General features: G+C 40.7%; 1 protein-coding gene across 8 annotated transcripts in view; it reads left to right on the forward strand.

Moving 5' to 3' along the window:
• ctnnd1 (catenin (cadherin-associated protein), delta 1) overlaps nt 1-22,830 on the forward strand; it is a 43,700-nt gene that overhangs the window by 18,993 nt on the left and 1,877 nt on the right. For 3 of the 8 annotated variants that reach the window (XM_077525420.1, XM_077525418.1, XM_077525419.1), the window contains 21 exons: nt 7,229-7,376; nt 10,554-10,628; nt 10,709-10,831; nt 12,136-12,419; nt 12,513-12,603; nt 12,775-12,965; nt 13,097-13,358; nt 13,671-13,742; nt 14,197-14,347; nt 14,469-14,667; nt 15,689-15,806; nt 15,889-16,045; nt 18,636-18,653; nt 18,855-18,920; nt 19,070-19,197; nt 20,601-20,751; nt 20,936-21,131; nt 21,222-21,415; nt 21,608-21,655; nt 21,807-21,889; nt 22,585-22,639. In XM_077525420.1, coding sequence (XP_077381546.1) covers nt 7,236-7,376; nt 10,554-10,628; nt 10,709-10,831; nt 12,136-12,419; nt 12,513-12,603; nt 12,775-12,965; nt 13,097-13,358; nt 13,671-13,742; nt 14,197-14,347; nt 14,469-14,667; nt 15,689-15,806; nt 15,889-16,045; nt 18,636-18,653; nt 18,855-18,920; nt 19,070-19,197; nt 20,601-20,751; nt 20,936-21,131; nt 21,222-21,415; nt 21,608-21,655; nt 21,807-21,889; nt 22,585-22,639 — 2,803 coding nt within the window. In that variant the 5' untranslated portion in view covers nt 7,229-7,235. Of the gene's footprint in view, nt 1-7,228; nt 7,377-10,553; nt 10,629-10,708; nt 10,832-12,135; nt 12,420-12,512; nt 12,604-12,774; nt 12,966-13,096; nt 13,359-13,670; nt 13,743-14,196; nt 14,348-14,468; nt 14,668-15,688; nt 15,807-15,888; nt 16,046-18,635; nt 18,654-18,854; nt 18,921-19,069; nt 19,198-20,600; nt 20,752-20,935; nt 21,132-21,221; nt 21,416-21,607; nt 21,656-21,806; nt 21,890-22,584; nt 22,680-22,830 lie in introns of all 8 variants that reach the window. The other 5 variants (XM_077525425.1, XM_077525426.1, XM_077525422.1 and 2 more) reach the window with 4 other exon arrangements.

Below are 22,830 nucleotides of genomic sequence, written 5' to 3' on the forward strand. Positions count from 1 at the left end.
GTGAGGAATAAGCGGTCAAGAAAATGGATGGATGGATGCTGTTGATACAGCGCCTCCAAAATGGCGCAACGTTGCAACTGCAGTTAAAATACGTTGCTGCTGAGCTCAATCAACACAGCTGGAGCACTACGGCTTGTTAAGCGATATCAGTTGCTCAGGCTGGAGGTGGCGAGCAAATTTGAGGTGGCCAACTTTGTACAGAGGGAAAACACTACCATTATCTGAAAAATACAGAAAAAGAAATAGTTTGAACAAATCACTAGTATAATCAGAGCTACATGTAAGCGATGTGCCAGTGCGCATGAGCACTGGAAATTTAATATTGCGCTCTTGTTCGCCTGTTCGCTTTTGCATACTGAAATGGATGAATTGGCTTCAATTCAAAATCAGCTGCCAAAACTACAGTAGGGATAACTTCGAAATAAAAGCTCAAAACTACTCTTTGTAACAATTTTCCCATATATATATATATATATATATATATATATATATTAAAATAATATGTTAGAATTTATAACAGCCATTTTATTTGACCATTTGTGACTGGAAACATCTTCTAATTAGTAGATAAAAAAAAACAATTTGCATGATGTCCCCATGCCTGTGTGGGTTTTCAACGGGTACTCTGGTTTCCTCCTACAAAACAAAAACATGCATGGTAAGTTAATTGAACACTCTAAACTGTCCATAGGTGTGATTATTATTATTATTATTATTATTATTATTATTATTATTATTATAATTGTTGTGAGTTTGAATGATTGTTCATCTATGTGTGGCCTGCGATTGGCTGGCAACCAGTTCAGGGTGTCGTCCGCCTACGGCCGAAGATAGCTGGGACAGGGTCCAGCATGCCCGCGACCCTCGTGAGGATAAGCAGTTCAGATAATCGATGGATGGATGGATGGATGGATGGATGGATGGATGAATTTTTATCAAGACTGTTGTCAGACCTGTTAAGGGTGGAGCGTATCGATATCCCAGTTTTTAAAAATTCAGCCACAGCGCCAGTTTAGTACCAGGGCTTGGTATCCATCTTTACAAATGGTGTATTTTAAACGTTTTATTAGCTAAGTAGTCCTAGTGCTGCAGTTTGTTTTATTCATAGTAATGGAAACACAGTTTCATTCCAAGAGCGAAACAAGAAACGTAGGTAAACGTTGCTGCCATCACAGGGTTTCCCCCAGAAAATTAGCTAAGCCCGGTGGTTGGGGACAGACGGACAAATCTATGGTCAGATTGGTGATTGGAGTTCGACAAATTACATGCCTGAATCATATATCATGTTTGTCGAAGTGGGGGGTGGGGTTGGTGAAAAACATCCAGCGAATACTATTTGTCATTGACGAGGAAAGTCATTTATTGCGAACCTTAGCCTGGTGATGGGGCAAGGAAAGCCTGGTGGGCCGCCGGGCTAATAAAATGCTGGGGGGAAGCCTGTATCATAAAGCAGCATGCTTTTATCAAATGTAAGCTGTTGTAATGGTAGTACTGCGGTGATGTTGTGGTGGTTTACTGTAGCTATGTCAAATATATCAAGTGCTTCTACCCTAATGTGACGCTGTTTTGGTCTTTGTGCTGAACTCCTCCACTGAGGACAGATTCTTTTGCTCTGGTCTGACTAGGCCTTGTGGCTACTTTCTTTGGCGTGATTGTTTTGCAGGGAGCCACTGTCAGGGACAAATGCTTGCATTGATAAGCAAAATGAATTGGAGTAGGCTCTGTCACGAATTTATCACAAAGAAATTAAATCACAGATCAAGAACAAAGAGATAACTCAGTCTACTCTGTATGTAAGTTGTCAGTGATGTGTGAAGAGGTCACTGTCAGAGAACAGCCAGCTGAAACTTGATCTTGATTAAGGCCGTCAGCCTGTCACTGGCCATGTTTACATGAGAGATTTGTTTGTCCGATTGAAATCATTCCGATTGAAGATCTATCTGTGGTCACAGGTCACTCGTTTACATGTTAATCTGGTAAACCTTGCGGCAGCCGTGAGACGGGCAGACATCGATCACGTGGCAAAATTGCCCTAATTTTAGGACTGTATAGTAGGAGCGTGTGCTCTCTGTGCCACCGCCATACTGTTGACCACATGGCGGGGGAGGATCATAGGTTGAAGCAGGGATGGCAAAATCTGTAGGAGTGGTCGGATGTGTGCCAACAACAACACATGAAATGCACAGAGGCCAAATCTCTGCATGACAATTCAGATGAGGCTGTGTCAGCAGCACACTTGGCCAAGCCACTACAGCATTTTATCACAGCTTGGCCTCTGTTGTGCACGCATGCATACGCAATGTCCATGTTCCAGTGTTATCTGGAATAGTGAGTTGGTTTAATATAAAAATCAAGCGTATGCAGCAATAAGATGGACATGTCAACTCATTCTTTCTTTTAATCTCAAGTTTCCAGTATGCAATGGACATCTGCAGTACTTCCATCATCGTGTATATTATTATGTAAGGCTGCAACCGTGTTTGCGGTGTATCCTCCATCCTAAGCCATTAGCCTTGCTGCTAATGGCAAAATAAATAATGGCCAATGTTGCTTCTTTAAGTGGCTAAAGCCATTTAACTCTCCTAAGAAACTCCCTACCACAAGAATGTTAGTGGTGGGACGTAAGATGTTGGTAGCACTCGATGATAAAAGGCTATTGTCCTGTGTTCTTAACAAGAAATAACTTAGCTTAACTTAGAATTAATTTAGAAAAAGGTCAGAATAGTATGAGGACAGACCTGATATATTATGTTAGGACTTGAATGGTTTAACTATATGTTTAGCTATGCAAGTGTAAAACTTAACAGCAGCTGCAGTCAGGTTTCATAATTTCTTTGTTGCTTTCTGTCATAAAATTGTACTGGCGCTTCCCCTCAAATTCTTTCATTTTGTTCAGCTTATCCACTGGGAGTTTTTTTTTTTTTTTTTTTTTAAATTCCCGAAGTTCCCCTCAATTTTCTTTGATCAGAGAAGATGATGGATTTTTAACCAATAAAATAGGTGTTAGGGTGGTCGTTGAGGAGGAAAAGGGGAACGACACATTAAGTCAGATTCCAACAGTTGAGACAGGATATGACATGCTAAATCTGACTGTGGAATGTATGACAATTGTGTGTGTGTGTGTGTGTGTGTGTGTGTTTTTGTGTGGTTTGGTCCTATTCATAAAATATGTGGCAGTGAAAGAGGACCCAAATGGAAAGTACCGTAATTTCAGGACTATAGGCCGCTACTTTTTTCACTTGTATTCGACCGTGCGGCTTATCTACCAGGTCACGAGGGGGCACACTGCAAAGGAAGCGCAAGCACGTCAGGAAGAGCAAAACAAACCAGTGAGCCCAAATACAGTAGGTGGGACAGAACGAGAGCTAGACAGTTTTCACCTTCATTATGGAAAAGAAACGGAGAAATGCACAAGATGCTGCATTTAAGTAAAGGCAATCGACTTGTTCGATTCTAACACTGATGAAGAGGAAGAGGAGTTTTTTGGTTTTGAGAGTGACAACAAAGGAGAATGGCTGACGAGGCCATTCCTGGCCTGTTTGTTTCCGACCCTGAGGAAGCGGACTTCATGGTTTCACGTAGTACGCAAGAGAAGAACCTATGGCATTAGAATTACCGGTAATGATTAAAATGACTGACTTTTCGGCTATCGTAGGCTGGTTATTTTGGTTACAGTAATGTGTTTTTGTACAGCCGTGTTATTAAAATGCACTTTTATTGCTGTTACTGGCAGGCACTTTTAAAAACGAATATCATATATTTGTGGGTCTACAATTCGATTCAGAATCGATTTTCGATACTCGATTCAAACGATTTTCGATTCAAAATTACTTGATTGACAAATGATTTCTGCTTCAATTTACAGATATGCACAACATTGTCATGATCTACTCCAGTCTGCTTTGCAAGACAAAATGACAAATAGTGGCATTAAAGGCTCCTTTTTTTTGTTTTTGTTTTTTTTTGTTTTTTGTTTAAACATTTATTAATTTTGTATTGTAGTGCCTTTTTCCACAAAACAGCATGTGGGGCTACAACTGCCTTTCCCCTTCTTCTTCATTTCTAATTTAAATAAAATCAATTTTTGGATATTAATATCAATTTGATTCGATTAATAAATGAGAATCTCAATTCTTTTATGAATCGATTTTTTGGCACACCCCTAGCTTTTATAGTCTGGAAATTACGGTCACTGAAATTAAACGAGTTTTGTCCCACAGTAAACCCACCTCCTATTACAAATCACAGGCCTACAATTCCATTGACGGGTTATTTGTGTATTACTTTTTGTTCTACTTCGTGCAGTGCTACTTTTGAAACCGTATTTGTAATGACCCACATTTTTACAATAAAAAAATGACAGATATATTTATGTTTTACTTATGTCTTGCATGTGTATGCAAACAGGCCGTTGTTGTCAGACCAAATTAGAGGTTCAATCTGGTTTGAGTCAGAAAATTTAAAGACCCAGGGCCAAATCCATTTGATTAAGAAGGTGCTGTGTCTGCTAAAAAAAAAAAAAAAATTCACTACCAGCCATTTTAGAAAATGTAACAATTTTCAATACCCACGCGATATTACGTTCAATAATTATATATAAGCCGAATCTACCAAATGACAGAATAGAATACTTTTTGCCCTGTCCCGTTCTTTTATAATTGACAGTAGAAAAATGTAGGTTTGCCAAAATACAGCCATTTCTCCCATGGACTCTGAAACTGTGTTTATTTCGTATAAAATTGGGGCAATGATATCATCTACCGGTGGTTGGGCATCAGTAAAGTTGTTTCCAAGTTTGACATTTACAGTGGCGCATAATCAGATTCTTTCCATCTATCCCCACTCTGAAAAATTATAATTGACAAGTATACTTGTCACCGGGAGTGAATGAGTTCATAAAAATATTGCAAAATATTGCTCCACAGCTGCACCCGCAGCTTGCTCCCTATTAGCATCATATTCACGAAGGATACTGCTCTAATGATATACCAGTGCAAACAAGTCCACAAAGTTTGACAGGTGGGAACAAATTTGGGCCTGATTGACCACACATGGCAATGGATTTGCGCCAAGAAGATGGCAGTACAACAACAGTTGGGAGAAATATGAAATTATCAGAAAGCGAGGTTGGACTGAGGATGTCTAAAAGCGTTTTCCTCATTTAGTGCCATTAAGATGTAGTGAGCAGAGAGGATGACGTCGTCATTCTTTCATTCATTTAATGTCCATAAAATACAAATTATTTGTGCGATCATCTTTTATATTTTCAGAGGTTGATGTGGGCATACAGTAGAGATGGATTTCCATATATCATAAAGGAGTGTTAATGCATCTGTCACGTGAACATGTCAGCAATCCCCTCCCAATTTAAGACTATTTGCGGCAATCGAAGGCTTTTTATCTGCCGTGATTGGATCGCAACGAAGTAACATTCTATGCTAATGGCCACAGTGAATGGTGAACACGCACAATATGGTGGTTCGGACAGTCCACATTTTGCAAGCCTATCACCATATCATCGTTGTAGTGTTTTTTTTGCCTCTACGAAAAGAATGGATGTTCTTGAGTCATGCAATTTAGATCACAAGGTTTGTATTTTCTTTGAATTTATTCACTTAGCTTTAAGCAGTTTAGTGGTCGGCCGAGGTCAGATTTTGTGCATTTAAACCAGTGGTGTACAAATTGTGTCCTCGAAGGCCGTAGTCCTGCACGTTTTGGATGTTTTCCTTCTCTAACGCACCTGAAGCTCATCAGCAAGCTCTGCATAAGCCTGATAAACTATCCTATTCATTGGATACAGGTGCGTTGGAGCAGGAAAACATCCAAAACTTGCAGGACTCCGGCCCTCGAGGACCAAGTTTGCACACCATTGTTTTAAATGATTCCCAATGAGGCAGGACTTCATTTTTTGTTGAACATCTTAATTTTTCCAACACATTAAGCAAAAATTGATGGCACTCTTACCTCTTACACATTTTTTTATTTATTGGTAACTTTGTGTTGGTCAGATATTTCGGAAAACCGAGCAGGCTATGCTCGGGGTCAGACATGTCTGGCAGGTCCACATTTTGGACCTTGACTGGGTGTCTCTCCTCTGTTCTTCCTGTGTTTGCTTGATTTTTGTCATTCTCATTCCAAACGTATAATGCATTTTAGGTTAGAGGACTTACTCAATAGCCCATTGATGAATGGTTATCTATCCTGTACAGTATATGGCTTCATTGGCTTGTATTCAAATGGCAACGAGTCGAGCGTACCCCACCTCTCGCCCAAAAGTCGGCTGTGATGGGCTTCAACTTTGCATTTCCAAACCAAGTGAGAGGAAACGGTAAAGAAAATGGATGTGATGGATGGATAGTTGCAATTCTACGAGTATTTAGTATTTACACCATGACTGAAGTCTGTTTGTGGAGAAGTGACACCTTCCCCACGGGCACGCATGTTGGCTTAAGTGAGACATGATGCCAAATTGACAATTAAATATTAATGAACACATGAATAATATACATTTTACACAGTACACACATCAGCTGCTAATAAACCATTGAATGACCACAATGGCCGTTGATGCAAATTATTGTTGGCCATATGCTTAATTTTCATATGTCTGTACCTTGTGCTTAAAGCGTTAATTCATATTTGACGTTAGGATGTAGGATGTAATGGTGTGTGACTTCTATTAACTGAAGATGTGTTGCTCACACTTTTTACTCCTTCACACTTTTACTGCATCCTTGGAAAGATGAAGTGCTACCCAGTTGCACATGCCACAGCTTAAAACATTCTATAAAATCTCTTTTCATACAACATGCATTTCTGTCTATATTTAACCTGTTGAGCAGAAGAGCATGCGACTAAATGTTGCTCCAGTTCTCCTGCTTGATGACCCTCAACTTGGTCGTAATCATTGTGGTTGACTGAAGCTCTGGTTGCCAGCTCCTTTTTTTTTTTTTTAACACTTAAACTTTTTTAGCAATTAAACTGCTATTTTAATTCATTCCTTACCTCTTCTTCATCACTGTGTTAACCCGGTCTGTTTAATTACCCCTAACAATGATCCTGTAGGTGTACTTTGATTTGTGCATGGTACCTGTGACCACTTGCCCTCATACCTGTATACCTGGGTGATTCAGTTCTGCTCTTTTGTTTCTTTGGTTTCTGGTGTTGGTTAAATCCCTCTTACTCTTTGGTGTTGACTGTCCTTCCCCTTCCTCTGCTTTGCTCTTAGTGTGTGAATGGAGCAGTGTGCGAGTACGGCCTCCCTGCTGGCCTCCGTGCGGGAGCAGGAGAGGCAGTTTGAGATGCTGAGTCGAGCTCTGGAGGAGGAGCGGAGGTCATGCGCCGGCACTTTGCCCCGCCCCCTCCCCAACTTGAAGGTAACATTGTATATTCCTTGCCTCCTTCCCATCCTTCTCAGGCACCTTGCCATCACCCTTGAAATAAGCATTGTTTTTGGTCACTGTCAGCTTCAAACAGGATGTGTGGAAAGGATGGCAGCAGAAGCTACAAGGAAAAATTTGGAATAGTGTAGTTGGTTCAATTCTCATTGGACCTTTTAATTTGGATATGTAAAGAAATATTTGGTAAAGATATGTCGGTTATTAGCATTGCTTGTTAGCCTTTTCCAGCATTGACATTTTGCATAAATAAACAGAGTCCGTTTCTGTATTAGTCGTAATGGCAGAACCTAATACACTTCAGGAGTGAACCTGTCTACCATTGAATAGTCACAGTGAATATTTATAGTGTAACACTTTGCAGTGAAGTCTTCCTGAGTATATAATTTTGACATTCAGCTGCAGGTTTTGATCCCACATCTTCCCATCACTTGTTCATTTCCATCCATGTTTCATGTCTTCCCCATCCTCATAACTCTCCAACAATTCAGTCTAACAGACCAATGCAACCTGTCATGTAGACAATGTTTGTTTTTATTCTAAGATTCCTGTTCCTTATTCTTATTTTCAAATGTCACCATACAAGAATTAAACTGAATGTGCTTAGCTGTACCGGTAATCGGTGTATTGATTTGTTTTTGGAATAAGGAAAGCCACGTTCGCGTCTTTGCTCATTTGATTAAGGACCGAACAGCAGTGTGCCAATTTTGGTTGAACTTTTTGCAGAGATAGTGCTTTACAGTTTAGCTGAAATTTGCATGGACTCGGATCAAAATAATTAATTTGATGTAAGCTGCGGCTTTTGAAGAAAAATTGTGCTTCTTTGCCCATGTCGCTGGGGCTTGCAAATGTGAAGTGTTCGTCGCTTTGCATCACTGACAATCGCCGTGAATAATGTAATGACTACTTCCCAAGCAGTAGCACAAGCCCAAACACATACGACAATGACGTTTTTTGTCTGTTGGGACCGAGAGGTATACAATACAGCCAACTTCCAATACCACCCGGGACCAAACGAGTCAAAAAGGAGCAGGCTTAGAGGATGGGAAGTGAGGAAGTTGGCGTATCTGTTAGCATTATGGTTTACAGCAGTTCAACTGTCAAAAAGTAATGATATAACCACCTAACACCTTTGCATGTGTGAGTTAACTTTTTAAAGTATGTATAAATACAGTGTTTACATATCATGTTTCATGCAACATGAAAAGTTTAATATGTTGAGTGGTAAATTGTAACTAGTAGAAAAAAAATATTAAAAGGCTTCGTTTGCCTTTATCTTAAAAGGAACCCCGGATGTCATGACAAGTTTGCTCTATATTTATTTGGTTGTTACTAACATAACAATGAGATTAATTTTTCAAAAATAATTTCCAGTTTAATTTTGTAGAAACTTTATTTAGACGTACGCTGCCATTGTTATTTATGTCGCAACGCGTTCCGTGCGTAGTGACGGAGAACGGCTGTGATCCTGTGAAACGCCCATAAAGAAAGCAAGGTAAGCCTCCTTTACGTTCCTAAAGGGCCGATCAAAACTATTAAAAGCGTGATGAGATTGAATGATGAGACCACCGCGCGGGGGAGCGTGACTCTCCGGATCGTGCGTTGTTTCTTTTGGAACGCTAATGAGGTTTACCTTGCTTTCTTGATAGACGTTTCACATTGCCCGGCAGAAAATCACCCCCTTTCGACGTCACTACGCACTGAATGCGTCGCGACGTAAATAACAATGGCGGTTTACGCCCAAATAATGTTTCTACAGAATGTATTACAATAGAAATTATTTTTGGTTATAGATTATCATTCATCGATCGATAGTGATCGTTTTTCATGATCATATTCATCATATATTCATTGTATTTTTTCATTATATTACATATATTCTGACCACTCGCCACTGATGTACAGTGAATTGTTGCTAGTTCTTATCTCTTTGTTTACATACCCCAAAGGCTTCGGCATTTCTCTGTCACCCTCGTTACTGGCATGTTCCCACATGCTCATTTGCCCAACACTTTCCACTGTTGTACAAACAGTACAAAGGTCCCTAAACGGTCCTGTGTCACCTTTTTTAAGAGTTTTCAGTTTTTCCAGATTTCAACGCGCTATGACTATTGGCTTACATTCCCACAGCTGCTTTTATTATTATTATTATTATTATTATTATTATTATTATTATTATTATTATTATTTTTTTTTTTTTTTTTTCGGACCTTCCTGGGTGGAGTTTGCATGTTCTCCCCGTGCCCGCGTGGGTCTTCTCCGGGTACTCCGGTCTCCTCCCACATTCCAAAGACATGCATGGCAGGTTAATTGGGCGCTCCGAATTGTCCCTAGGTGTGCGTGTGAGTGTGGATGGTTGTTCGTCTCTGTGTGCCCTGCGATTGGTTGGCAACCAGTCCAGGGTGTCCCCTGCCTACTGCCCAGAGCCAGCTGAGATAGGCGCCAGCAGCCCCCGCGACCCTTGTGAGGAATAAGCGGTCAAGAAAATGGATGGATGGATGGATATTTTTTTTTAAATCATCACTAGACAGTAATGTCTCATCTCTGAATCATTGTTACACAAGTCTGGCCCTGTCTGTTTTTTTTTTTTTTTTTACCCTCATAGTTAAAGTTATAACTCCGGAGCATCCTTTTGGGCTGGAATTGACTGTGCAACACACTGAGTTACCAAAATTTATAGTCTGTTGGTGTCAGCACATATGTTTCATCTCCCAATTTTGAATAATATTCATTCACCCATTTCACTCATTTCATGTCTGTCTCCATTATACCATTAAAACTCATTACTGATGTGATGTTTTGCTTATTTAAACTTATTTTTATTTTTATTTTTATTTTTTTTTAACTCTTTTTGCTTGTTCTTGTTCTTCATGGCTATGCTTTCAGGAATTTTGGAAATAAGATTTTAAGGTCCGGGTTATTAATAACTTATCACATCTTGCACTTGTTAGATATCATCATTAGTAATTTAATCACTCCTGTGATCTTTGTAGATTACTTGAATTATCGATAAAGTCCTTGAAAGACATTGCTACAGATCACAACCAATCTGTGCACTTGTAGATCCTTACAGTTGCTTAGAATATTTGTGATTCATTTGACAAGCTTTTGTAAATGCTTTGAACAAGCTCTAAGTATATTTCCTCCTACTTGTAGAACGGCCGCCTTCCTTGTGATGCAGACGTAGAAAGGCTAACACTTAACGAGGGTTACATCAACGGGACACATCACGTAAGAAACTAATTCAATTAATTCTTAACAAAAGGTACCCATTCCCACAAATACTCATACCCAAGAATGTATTTGTGCAGTTTAGGATGGAGCCTGGTCAGATGGTGCCGGAGACATACACAGTGGGGGAAGAGCCCCGTGAGTCCAACCCTGTGGTATCCGTGGAGACCAATGAAGATGGCACAAGACGCACAGATCCTACGGTAAAAATACACAAGTGGGGTGCAGTGTGATGAGGGAGCTTTCACACCTTTAATTTCTTTCATCCCAATCAGTAGATGGATTTGTATATTAAATATATGTTTAAAATCTTAGCAAAATGTCATAATAAATTATGTAAGGTCATTCTCGATATTGGTCACTGGTACGGTAAGATGAGCCACAATAAAACACAGCTAAAAATATCATTTAAAATATCTGATAGTAAAATTAATTTTCAAGGAATATACAATGTTGTGTGCGTTGTAATGTGCAATCTTGTTTACATCCATGCTGCTGGCTCAAGCAGTGCTGTAAATGCTAATTTGCGCAAGATGCTATACCCTGCTGTTGATCCAGTTACATTAACCTCTATTAGTTGTCCATATAATTTAAGTGTAGTGAACTACACCAGAGCTAGCACATCAAAGACGGGGAACTCCCTGACTTCTACTCCATGTATCCATCTGGAGGTGTTAATTTCCACAATCTAATCTTATTGCAAGAGATGCACTGAGGTTTATTTGAACAAAGCTAAGCCACACTTTCATTCGATATGCGTACCCCACACGCACACGTGGATGCATGCACTTCTTCGTTGGTTCAAGCTGTTTCTTCTTCGGTTAGGCACCTGACAGACAAGCACGCAGTGACTCGGCTAAGCTAGAAAAACACTTTTGTGCTCAAAATTTCCTCTTAAGGCAAGACAGTTATATCTCTATAGCACATTTCATACACCAGGCAACTCAATGTGCTTTCCACAATCTAAATACACAACGCCTTACAAGAGATTAAAACTGACCTTACTAGGAATTTGTCTCGGTAACTGGTGCATACATGAGACAGATGAGTAGCATCAAAATGACACAACACAAACATTAGGTAAAAGACAAAAAATATATAAAATTACAGGATGCCGGAGTCGAGGTCTTCTTCCAGATTTGTTTTTTTTCTATCGAACATTTATCGAAGGCATTTTCTATTAATATTGGTCATTTATCTGCACGATGCATATTGATATTGAAGCCCTGCCCAGCCGTAGAAAGAACAAGCTTTTACACAAAATATAATTCTGAGTTGGGAAAAAATAAATAAATATATATATTGTGCTGGAATCCACAGCATTCCATTATTATTATTATTATTATTATTATTATTATTATTATTATTATTATTATTATTATTATTATTATTATTATTAGTAGTAGTAGTAGTAGTAGTAGTAGTAGTAGTAGTAGTAGTATTATATACGTAGTAGTAATACATCAGAACCTGATGTCTTGTATCCCACTCTGCCTCTTCGCTCTAGGTAAAAAAAGTAATAACAGCTCGCACGGTCATCCCTTCAGTATCCGACACACTTTCCTTGGACGGTGGTGGTTCGGTGACTGGTATGGGAGCCTACGTCCCACCCATGGACCGGGGCTATAGGCAGGCACCTGGAGTAGGTGTACCCATGGAATACCCCACCCACACTGTGCCTCGCAACTATCAATATGGACCTCCAGGTGGCTATGAGGACTACCGTGCTGGACCCCCGTCTGAAACATATGCAAGCCTTAACAGGGGTGCTCGCATGGACGATCGCTATAGGTAGCACACCAACTGTCTGCAATTGTGATCATTTTCTTTCGTTTTTAACTTAATTGTGTGATATTTAAATTTCTGTGTCAACTGTCTGTCTAGACCAGTTCATTCAGATGGTTATCGAACTCTGGATCCAAGCTACATAGCACCCAGTAGGAACCAGATAGACCCCTATGCTGCTCAACCACAGGTATATTTAGCAGTTTTATACCATACTGTTGTGTTTTAAATCGAATATATGATTTTTAACTCGATGAAATACAGTAGTTAAGTTCGAGCAGAGTGGCAATGTGTACACTAGACAACTGGCAAGCAGCGAGAAAGAATTTTCTTTTTCATCTTCTTTTTTTCTGCTTTTTAGGTTGGACGAATGGGAAGTGCAGTGGAGCTCTCTTCAGTCCCAAGGTTCCTTCCCGAGCCATACGGACTGGAGGATGATCACCGAAGCATGGGCTATGATGAGGCCGACTATGGCATGGGACATCCAGTACACTACAGCACCGTGCCCCGTAACCACCATGGCTTTCCTCATGGCCCACCACGTAGGACTGGGTGAGTTGTACATGTCATGTGGAGCTTTTCTGAATATTATAGTGTTGATGTGCTATGTGTTCATGCCTAAGAATGTGAGCAGCACTGTCATCCTTGATGTACATCTATCTGCTGCGGTTCTTTCTCTTCAGGAGTTACGAGGGCACTCTGGATGGTGATATGAGCGGTCCAGGGGACATGTACTATTGGGGAGGAGGTGCTCCTATGGCACAGGGTGAAAGAGGAAGCATGGCTTCATTGGACAGCACTCTGAGAAAAGGACCAGGACCAGGCCCAGGTGGCTGGCGTCAGCCGGAGTTGCCGGAGGTTGTTGCCATGCTCAACTACAGGCTGGATCCAGTTAGGAGCAATGCTGCTGCATACCTGCAGCATCTCACTTATAAGAATGATAAAGTAAGATGAGCAAGTACAGTCACCCACACTTGTATAGAGCCTGTCTAAACTGTTTGCAGATTGGTAGAACAGACTAATTTAATTCAAGTAGATACGGGTAAATATTTTTTTTTTTTTCTCCCTTCAAGGACAAGTGCCATCTATTCAGACAAAACTGCTGGATTCATGGCATTTTTCCAGTCACTTATTTGCAATTTTCACATTTAATTGTTTCAATTGTCTGCGTGCTCTATGTAAATTATGTACTTCTGCAAATGAGATGTACATTTACTATTGCATCATCATCACTTAACTAAAGCGTTTCACTTTTAGGTGAAGTCAGAGGTCCGTCGTCTGAAAGGCATCCCAGCATTGGTATTAATGCTTGACAACCCAAACAAAGAGGTAAGTTTAGTTTCTCCATGGTTTAAGGTCAGGGAACGGTGATTATGATTGTTCCAGGTTGAGGTTGTTACATAACATTGAAACACTTTATTGGTATGTATTATCCTCCTAAGTTTTAACAAATACTGAGTGAAAGAGGGACAGGAATGGATATTTGCTTCAGTGTTTGCATACAGCTTAGATGTTCTGGTGAATTCTGGTAGGTCAGCATTTGCTCCAAATATAGTTTGTCTGAACATTCTTTGGTTGTTCGAATTTAGATTTAGTAAGAGCTGTGGTAAACTATTGCGGATGTGAATTTGAGTCATGGCAGTCATAAAACCTTTTGAATTCCACTATTGAGACAGACAAGTTGCAGTTGCACTGGCTTCCTAAACATGGATGTGGCAGTTAGTTATTTTTTTTTTTTAATATAATTAAATCATCGCAGTCTAATGAAAACTGTGTGTCACAGGTGCACTACGCAGCCTGTGGAGCTTTAAAGAACATTTCATTTGGTAAAGATCCAGACAACAAAATTGCTATCAAGAACTGTGATGGAGTGCCTGCCCTAATTAGGCTTCTGAGAAAGACCCATGACCAGGACCTCACTGACTTAATCACAGGTTAGCTGCACACGTTCAACACATGTAAATATTTTTCTTGTGACTGTAACTTCTTATTCTTATATTCCTGAGGAATTTTGCTTTTCATCAAAAATCTGTATTAAATTATAAAATGTTTCAGGGACACTTTGGAACCTGTCATCCCATGACTCTGTAAAAATGGAGATTGTGGACCACGCATTACATGCCCTCTCGGATGAAGTGATGGTACCTCGTTCAGGCTGGGAGCGCGGAAGCAATGCTGGTGGAGGCGAGGAAAACTGTAAGCCCAGACACCTGGAGTGGGAGACAGCTCTCACCAACACGGCGGGCTGCCTGAGGTATGAGGACAAATGAAGAACAGCAAAGTGACATTGAAAAGCAGATAAGCTGTCTTCATGCTACTTAGAGCAGCAGATGAAATATAAACAGGTCATAAGTGAATACAAGTAAATTAAAATGTGAGTCCCTGGTTGGGAGAGGTCAGGGATGAGGAATTTCAAGAAGTCATAGTTATTGAATACAGTGTAAAAGAACCCCACAATAGTCACTAAAATAACTTGAAATGACAACGGTTTATAATGATCCCATAAAAATAAGACGTTGCTTTGCAATTTTAGCTGTGTTATTTTCAGACAAAATGCATTTTCTTTTTTAATCGGGGGCGCCAGTCATGACCCACCAAAACATGTCTACCCAACTTGTTCTCAACCCCTGGAAGTATGTCATATGAAGGCCAAATATGGGGGTAGGCGTGATCGGAAACATGCCCATATTTGGCTGTAAGGGGGTGGGGTCTAAATTACACCACCTCCTAACATCATCAGTTTTATTGTTCATTGAAGTTTAAATACATTTGATCATGTTGCACATTGACAATGACGCACAAGCATAAAGCTTAGCCAGTAAACTCTACATATGTGTGACTTGGCCTGGGAAGATGTGTCTGCCCCCCCCATTGTTTCTTCTTACAAGCCTTGAGGGATTTAATCCAGGGTTGAAACTTGATCTGAATTTCACAGGGGTGGTTTAGTGGGTGTTGTTCGTCTCTGTGTGCCCTGCGATTGGTTGGCAACCAGTCCAGGGTGTCCCCCGCCTACTGCCCAGAGCCAGCTGAGATAGGCGCCAGCAGCCCCCGCGACCCTTGTGAGGAATAAGCGGTCAAGAAAATGGATGGATGGAGGGTTTAGTGGGTGTGCCTAAGCATTACAACCACAAGCAAAATCTTTTCTTTTTTTTTGGGCTCACTTAAATTCACCTTTTTTCTTTCTCCATTCACTACTTCATCTAGTCATTTCAGCGTATCAGTTTAGTTTTCTTATTTCTGCTCTTGTCAACTCTCTAATTTCTACACAATGACAGAAACGTGAGTTCAGAGCGAAGTGAAGCAAGACGGAAGCTGAGGGAATGCACAGGATTGGTGGATTCTCTTATGTACATCGTCCAGTCCCAGATTGACTGTAAAGATGTTGACAATAAGGTACAGTATGCACAAGATACCTCTATCGTAGCCCCTGTAACGTTTACATTGGAGTGTAGTATTTCCTTTTATTTCTGCACAGCTTATAGAGAACAGTGTATGTCTGCTGAGAAACCTGTCCTATCACGTGCATCGCGAAATCCCCGGGTATGAGAAGTACCAAGAAGCTGCACCTATCAACCAGGGACCAGCCCCGTCTAGCCAGAAGAGTGGTTGTTTCAGTTCACGCAAGAGTAAAGGTATGTTTCACTGAGAAATTTGAAACAATTTAGTCAGTTTAGGGCCAATTTTAATATTGCTACTCTCGACTATTGAGTCTCAGTCTTGGATACACTCCCACACAAACAAACCTGCAAGTTTGCACAGGAATGCTGAGAATGTGAGAGAAAGGCCATCCTTTCCAGCTGCTCTGTTTGCGTTTCATTGAGAGTATTGATTGATTGAGTGGCTTCCTTTTCTGGTAATTGCATAAGCATTGTAGTAACTGATGAGACAACATGGTATTTGGCATAGTATTCCTGTACCAAAGAAAAAAATCGACTGAATCTGAGATGTTTACAATAGGTCAGTATGGTCTGAGTGCCACTAGTGATACGCGGGCTCCCTGATGTGCGGGGTGGAGTGGCGAGCCGACTGCAGGCTGCTGTTGGAGATCTGAGTTTGAGCATTCATCTGAATGCAAGCCATCAATTCTTTAATAAACATTTAAAGCAAGCATTTGAAACAAGAAATCGTGGCGGAGGAGGGGATGAGAGGGAAGAAGGGAGATGAAAGAAGAAGGGGGGTTGGACACTGAGCTGGTCTCGAACCGGGGACTTGCTGCTTACAGGGTGAGCACACAAATCACTATACTATTCGTTCAGTTAGGTTCAATATTGCATAATTTTTACTTGTAATTTACATAAGTGTCAGCCAGAAGTGGGATTTTAAGACAGCCAACTGTCATTACACTTGGGCATTGCAAATGTGAAGGTTAATTGATTGCTTTGAATTCATTTGGACAGAATGTTTACTGATAAAGGCTACTTTTGTCACTATCCCATGGAGGTCTCAGAGAAAGTGGGTGTGCGTTTTGTCTCCAGAGGCGTTGTGGGGTTGGGTCCGCACCTTATGACGTCAAAGACTGCCCAACAGCTCGTTTTCTCAGGTTGGGAGGGGTTGGTGCTTGGAGAGCAGAATGACTTAGAATTTCTCATAGAGGGGCAAATGGAGGAAAACACCACTTTGGTCATGTGTTTGGTAAGGCATTAGTATTTTAACACTGCTAAAATCCCCAAAAAGTTGATTTTTCATGTTGCTGTCCCTTTCATGGTCACAGATCTGTTCACTATGTGTTCAAGTAGGTTTAAAGTTATAATCTTTTGTATGACGGAGCATATTTGAATGTCTGTCACTGCCTGACCGCACATCTTTGGCTGAAGTGTGCAGCTGGCATGGGCACACGCCATGCGCTCTTTTTACGCCGCGTAGCCAAGCTCAGTTTAAACTGTATCCCCGCTGACTGGCACAAACGTCTAGCGGTCCTACATACTCACAAACTGTGGCTTGGCTTCCTGGACCTGGATTTTGTCCCCATTTTCACTACATTACTGATAAATGGGTGGAATGAAGTGTGGGGCAGAAGTACAACAGCAACCAAAAATATTCAACAACAGTACCGGTAATTAAAAAAGAAAAAAAAAATGCAAGATTGCTGGTTTCACTGGCTCAAGTAGATGACAAGTTTAGTTGCACACACTTAAATTAAATTAAATAATTGATGTGGATAGAACTCAAGATATATTATTTTAGATATAAAAAAAAAAAAAATCAAGAACTTGTTTATTTCTGCTCATTTATTTATTTTTGAAAATTAAATTTGTACTGATTGGCTGGCAACCAGTTCAGGGTGTACCCCGCCTACTGCCCAGAGCCAGCTGAGATAGGCGCCAGCACCCCCTGCGACCCTTGTGAGGAATAAGCAGTCAAGAAAATGGATGGATGGATGGATGGAAATTTGTACTGGCCTGCTTGGGCCAGCATCAGGGAACTGCTCAACTCCACTCAGAGTTATTTATAAAGCACTTTTAAACAACCATCGCTGTATACTGTACATTGGGTAAAGAGCAGTCATGCAATAAAGACAGGTAAAATAAAAGTGCTAAGAGCGCGAATTATTGCCCCACAACTGCACCCACAGTCTGCTCCCAGTTAACCACCTATTCACTCAGGATATTGCTCTAATCATATACCGGCGCAAACACGCCCACATTATGACAGCTGGGAGCAAATTTGTGACTGATTTACCACACATGGCAATGGATTTGGGCCAAAAACATGATAGTATAGTAACAGTTGCGAGAAAGATGACATTATAAGAAAGCGAGGTTGGACATAGAGGTGCAGAAGCGTTTTCCTCATTTAGTGTCATTAAGCTGTAGCGAGCAGAGAGTACGATGACGACGACGTCATTCATAAAGTACAAATTATTGGTGCGATCATTTGTTAAAAATATATTTTCAGAGGTTGACGTGGGCATACAGTATGCATCTGTCACGTAAAAATTCTCGTAAAATGCATCCCCTCCCCCGCCTATGCCGATCAGCCCGGTTACGTCATGTTGTAAACCAACATAGAAAAATTGAACATTTGTTCCTTCCACTGCTTTCATGAAGTCTTAATGTCTGGCATGTTGTGCTGCTTATTCTTGTGGGTATGGAGGCAGGTGTTAACTTGGTATCCTAAGTTATGGATCTTTTCCTTTTGCTGAAATGCTTTCTGTTCATCTGTCCTTTTCTACTTCCTCTGATCCTCTCCACTTTTTCTCTCCCTTTTGGCGCCGTACTTCAGATGAGTGGTTTTCCAAAGGTAAGCTCCTTACCGTGGTGGCCTTGCGTTCTCTGCTCGTCGATAGTCAGTCACTGTAGTAATAGTTGTAGTAGTTAACATATTGTAGTGTTCTTGCACTAACATGCAAATCGTCTCTCTGAAAGAACATAACCAATTTCCTAACTGTGAATGATAAGTCGTGGTCTGTTCTTAATTCTATAAATAAAATGTTTTTTCCAGGAAAGAAAGATGAGGATCCAGCCGCAGACATAATAGACATTCCAAAGAGACCGACACCTGCTAAAGGTAAATTCAGTTAAATCAACATTGTTGATTGTTCTTGTAACGCTTCAAGGTTCTATCCTCCTGTCTTCCTCTCCCTGATTTGAGTACCCGTAGCTTTATTTACTGTTTTAATGTGCTGTGCTAGCCTGATTACCCCCTCTTCCCTGCAGGCTACGAACTGTTATTCCAACCAGAAGTGGTTCGCGTCTATACCTCTCTGCTGAAGGAGTCAAAGAACCCCACCGTGCTGGAGGCCTCGGCAGGAGCTGTTCAGAATTTATGTGCTGGACGTTGGACGGTACCTCTTTTCAATAAGCGCTACATTTCATTTGGCTGTACTCAAATGGGGCTATGTTCTCAAGTTGTGCAAATATGAACAAAAAGATGCAATGTGTCAAGGTGTTGACTTTGTGAAATACAGTGGATCCTCTGGTTATGTTACCCGGTTTGCAACCCAAAGCGTTTGCAAATTGTGGCAACTTTTAACTGAATGGTAATGCAATTAATGATAATTCATTTCAGCCCCAAAAAGAAATAGAAGATATATTTGTGATTAATAATTCTTTAAAAATGCACAATAATGATAATAATGCTCTGAACTAGGGCTGCACGATATTGGAAAAACATGCGATATGCGATATACTTGCTGAACATAGCGATATCGATATTATTGCGATATTTAACATTTACCTAAAGAAATTACATTTTTATTACCTAATGAAAGAAAAACATTTTTCATGGGGCAAAATAAGCAACCTTCATGTAATCTTAGTTCATTAATTGTAATTATGTCTTGATAATTTTCAACTATTGAATGGCGATGCACATTTTAGTTAGCATTTGACTGGTCAAATTCATATAAAAAGCATGAAATTCCATATAAAACTTATTGCATGCCTTTGCGATATGCATATTGCAAGGGCCAATATCGCGATATCGATATTTTTTCGATATATTGTGCAGCCCTACTCTGAACATAGATCCTGTCCTTTTATCACTTAAAAACCTAATCACAGAATTTTGATCAGCAATATAACTGCCTAGAAAAGCTTAAAAAAAAAAAGTGGCTTTCCCAAATGGCCATTCCAGTCTTGTGCAACCAGGTGAAGGAGGACATTTTGAAGGAGATAAAAGACATCTTATTTCATTCTGCCACTGCAGCTAGTATGTGGTTGAAAGGCTCGAAATAAGTGATTTCACGTTGCAGCTTGAGAGGCAAATTTAGCATTTTGCGCCTCATTAAAATATTGAATAACAGAACTGAGAATCAACTGTGGTGATGTCGCAAAAGGATTTACTGGGGTTAGTCAAAGGTTTAGGCAAAGTTCAGTGCGACCTTTGCTGCACGAGCTACTACTGTTGCTAAACACGTGAATTCGCTGTAATCAGGGAAAAATACATTTTCCCTTCTGTTTTGTCTTCAGCAAAGGAAATACATACTCAATTAGATTCTGGTCAGGTGAATCCTTGGCATTTACATAACATAACACTTCTTTGCCGTGAAAAAAGAAAAAAAAATGGTTGGTTTTACAACATGCTTTGGATGATTGTCAGTCCACACTGTGAAGCACTGTCCAATAAGTTTTGAAGCATCTGGTGTGATATGAGCTGATAACATTGCCCAAAACACCTCAGAATTCAACCCGCTACTGTTGTCGGCAATCACGTCACCGTTTTGAAAACGTATCTGTATTTGCACAGTATGGCCGTTATATCCGTGCGCTGCTACGCCAGGAGAAAGGCTTGCCCATGATGACCGAACTGCTGGCCCACGGCAACGACAGAGTGGTTCGCGCCATGTCGGGAGCCCTCCGTAACCTGGCAATTGATGCACGTAACAGAGAGCTACTTGGTGAGGCTTGCAGCTACCTACTTTAACACATTCACTGCCAGCCCAGAAAAAAAAAAAAATCATTTGACGTCTTTTTCCGTCAATGGCAGTGAATGAGTTAAGGAGCTTCACTAGCCATTTGATCTTAAACTTGACTCTTTATTAACACATTTTTTTTTGCTGTTTGTTGCTTGTGTGTTGCCAGGCAAACATGCAGTGCCTCACCTAGTGGCCAACCTTCCTGGTGGCGGTCAGAGTCAGCCCGTGCGAGCACTGTCAGAAGCAACCGTGGTGTCTGTGTTGAGCACGCTCCATGAGGTGCTGGGCTCGAGCTTGGAAGCCGCAAAGACTCTCAGGGCCTCGCAAGGAATTGAGAGGCTAGTCCTCATCAACAAGGACGGGTCGGTATATTTGTAGGAAGCGGTGCATTAAATCTCTTCTCAGGTATGTGTTTGAAGTACCCGTTTGCTGTCTCCCTCTGGCATCACCAGTAATCGTTCCGAGAGGGAAGTGCGTGGGGCTGGGCTGGTGCTGCAGACTGTATGGGGCTACAAGGAGCTGCGGCGCACTTTGGAGAAGGATGGCTGGAAAAAAACAGACTTCATGGTCAACTTAAACCCTCCAAGCAACAATACTAGGACCAACGGAGGATATGAGGACAGCACTCTGCCGCTCATAGACAAAGGTCAGACAGTTGACAGTTTTCAATGTACTGCTTATATTGGACCTCTGTGTTCAATAGCACAATCCAATGAAACTCAAATTCACAGTCAATCTACATTAGTGTCTTTGCTCTTGTGTTTTTATGAATTCTGCCTCATGAAAAACGGAAACCTTTTGTGTTCCCGAGGCTCATTGTTTTTGTATCTGTGTTCAGGTGCAAAAGGTGAACGAGAAATGATTCCAATGAATGACATGGGACCGGGTGAGTTCAAAGCATTTACATGTAACATTTATATTATACTGATGTTGATTAGATGCTTGCATGAGGTGAAACTTACCCTTTTGATTTTATCATGATATATTTCGTTACAAACACACTCATACTGCTGCTTTGAATATGCTACTCTCATTAGATGCCTACTCCACACTGGACCAACGAGGGAGAAGGAACACTCTGGACAACACTATTGAGCCTGATGATAAAGATGCAGTCCAGGTATTAGGGGCTACATTTTTGCACCATTTAGAGTATGAATTTTGTTCCAGTAGAGAAATAAAATATTAGTCAAAATTTATTGTTTCAGCGGTTTGATGACAGCGGTTTTCTCTTTGCCGTCCTAACAAAGACACTGAGGGCATAAGTAAAAATGCTATCAATGCAGGTTTAATAGCCGCCATCAAATAACTAACTTTAAAAATCTTTTTTGGGGAAATTACATTTGGAAACTCTTTGGTCAGAATTATTTAAACAAAATCACATCAGTTTTGTAGCAACTGTATTTGCAGCCATTAATTTACGGTAATGTAACCTTTCCTATGAAGTTGCATTATTTGCACATGATAACACCAATCGGTTCCCTTATTAGCAGCGGTGAACGTTACTGTGAAAAGGGACGTGCTCACACACGCCCACAGAAAGCATGTCTCCTCACGTCTTCATCGAGCATTTGCTCTATATTTGTCTGGCACATTTCTCACTCCTGTCGTTTAACCTGCTTCGGGAATTCAAAACCAACTAACATTTTGTAACCCCTCTTTTCCCATCTTTGCCACACTAATTCTTAATATTTTTGTCTCAAAATTTTCAATGGTTTTCAACAACTAACACATTGTATTCATGTCTTTCCACTAATTTTCTTGATGGCCTTTTCTCTGTCACACATTCCTTCTGTCCTGTTTTCTATCTCCCAGGGAGTGAGGTTTGGGCAAAGGCAGGCCTCTTTGCCTCTATTGGATTCTTATGATGGTTAGGCTACACCCACTGTCTAACTGCATGTCAGCGCATGGTATGTTTGTCTCACAGGCAGCTGCATTCATCTCAGTTGCATGGCCTTAGTTTTCCCGTGGTGTCACCAGTGAGCTTCCATTGTACTTGTAGTAACAGCGTTCTCCAAAGTTGTTGATAATTTTGTGACATACTTTACTGTAGTTGTCAGC

Source organism: Festucalex cinctus, chromosome 6 (assembly GCF_051991245.1).
Source record: "Festucalex cinctus isolate MCC-2025b chromosome 6, RoL_Fcin_1.0, whole genome shotgun sequence".
Lineage (NCBI taxonomy): Eukaryota > Metazoa > Chordata > Actinopteri > Syngnathiformes > Syngnathidae > Festucalex > Festucalex cinctus.